Source organism: Perkinsus marinus (assembly GCF_000006405.1).
Source record: "Perkinsus marinus ATCC 50983 genomic scaffold scf_1104296952868, whole genome shotgun sequence".
Lineage (NCBI taxonomy): Eukaryota > Perkinsozoa > Perkinsida > Perkinsidae > Perkinsus > Perkinsus marinus.
Window position 1 is genome coordinate 1 of NW_003208730.1, and position 1,598 is coordinate 1,598.

Here is a 1,598-nt window from a genome sequence, read left to right on the forward strand (position 1 = left end):
TTATTGGAGGAATCAGATCCGCTGCCGGCCATATAGGGACGCAAGCGTAGCCGATGATCAAACTCGAACTATCTTGAATATCAACAAGTCTAGACTAGAGAAAAGAAATGATAAGACCATTAGTCTAGTTCACTTGACTACAATGACTGCGATGCACGCATGCTCACGTTCCTAACTGTAACAAGGTGACGCACGATGCGTGCGTTCTCTAACCTCATCCACCCCTACCATGGAAGCAGTGCGGATTCTACAATTACTTTTGGGCTTCACATGGTGCTCCGATGCTACCTTCAAATATCTCAGCATTATATCCCCTGAATGTTGTGTGAGCTTCAGGCTGAGTGTTCTTTGCCTTGATGCTGTGGAAGAGTCATCACGTACGACTCTCCTTTCAACTGCAGCGTGACTTCTTCCAAGTTCTTATCATAACGAGCTTGTGCGCATTCCTTTGGATCCACATCATAACGCTCGAAGAAGGCTTGAGCCCATGTTGGCGTCGTCTGCTCCATGCTGCAGAAACTGGCATTGGTGTAGTCGAGTTTGATGTTGTCCTCATCTTCCGCGACGTAGGTCCATCTGACGCCTCCTAGATGTGGTTTGTCAGTGAAAATGCAACTTTGAAGATCCAGGGTTGAGAGTCCCTCCGGACCCTTCGCTTGGATGTGGATAAAACAGACCAAACCTGACCATTTCACGTTCTTCGCTGTCGGGCATGCGGCCTCCCCGCCAAATGTAGATTCCTTCGGTGGGCAGATCCTCCTGTTGGGTCATAGAACGAAGATTTATGGTATTGAAAAAAAGGACTAATGTTGTCGGGTCTCGTAGGAGCCGTAGTTGGCAAGGATCATCCTTGGAAGAGGTCGAGGACTGTTGCTTGAGCAGACGTGTCTGAAGTGCCGTCACACTACGCACGCATACCTATGCCTGTAGGTCTACGCGTTGCAGAGCTACAAGTGACCAAGATCGTTGCTGATACTTCGGCGAACTTCAAGAACACAAGGCTTGTTTTCAGTCAAAGGTCGACTAGAGCAGCCAAGGATCAAGCCAGAGTGAATCCAGATCGGACTAAGTCGTAACGACACGTTAGCGACTCGTTAGCGAGTTCCAAGGTCGTGACACGCAGAAGGTGACGTGACACCTGGATCGATTATCCAATCGACACGGCTATAGGCGAGCCAACCAAGGCCTAGTTTAAGGAATGTCAAGCGACCAAGAAAGCAAGTGTTCCAAAGGTCTACACAACCTAAGGTCTACATACCTCCCCCCTTAGCTTGACGTCATTCCGAAAACTAAGGTCGAACCAATGAAAAAAAGGAAATAAGATAAATATCAAAAAAACTCAATAATGCACTAAGTATCACAGAGAACGTCTTCTCTCGTCAAAGGTCCTTTCCAAAGCACCAACAGTGATACTGTAGTCTCGAACCATACCAAGAACTGCACTAAGAGCGTCATCCGTGACTTCACCTAGGTCAGCAAATCGAGAAGCCAAGGTCTTAGTGGAAGGGCACTCCCTAGCAGCGTCAATTTGCTCCAAGGTTGTAGTAATCCACTCGTTATCGTAAACCTTGAAAGTGCTTAACGGAATACCAGACCGA

At 47.6% G+C, this 1,598-nt stretch overlaps 1 protein-coding gene across 1 annotated transcript; it reads right to left on the reverse strand.

Moving 5' to 3' along the window:
• Positions 1-253: 253 nt before the first annotated feature.
• Positions 254-682, reverse strand: Pmar_PMAR004987 (hypothetical protein; the record flags this gene model as incomplete). The annotated part of the gene is made up of 2 exons (XM_002776901.1): positions 254-359; positions 382-682. Coding segments are annotated over 2 exons (407 nt in total), but the record flags the coding sequence as incomplete, so codon positions are not given.
• Positions 683-1,598: the final 916 nt, after the last annotated feature.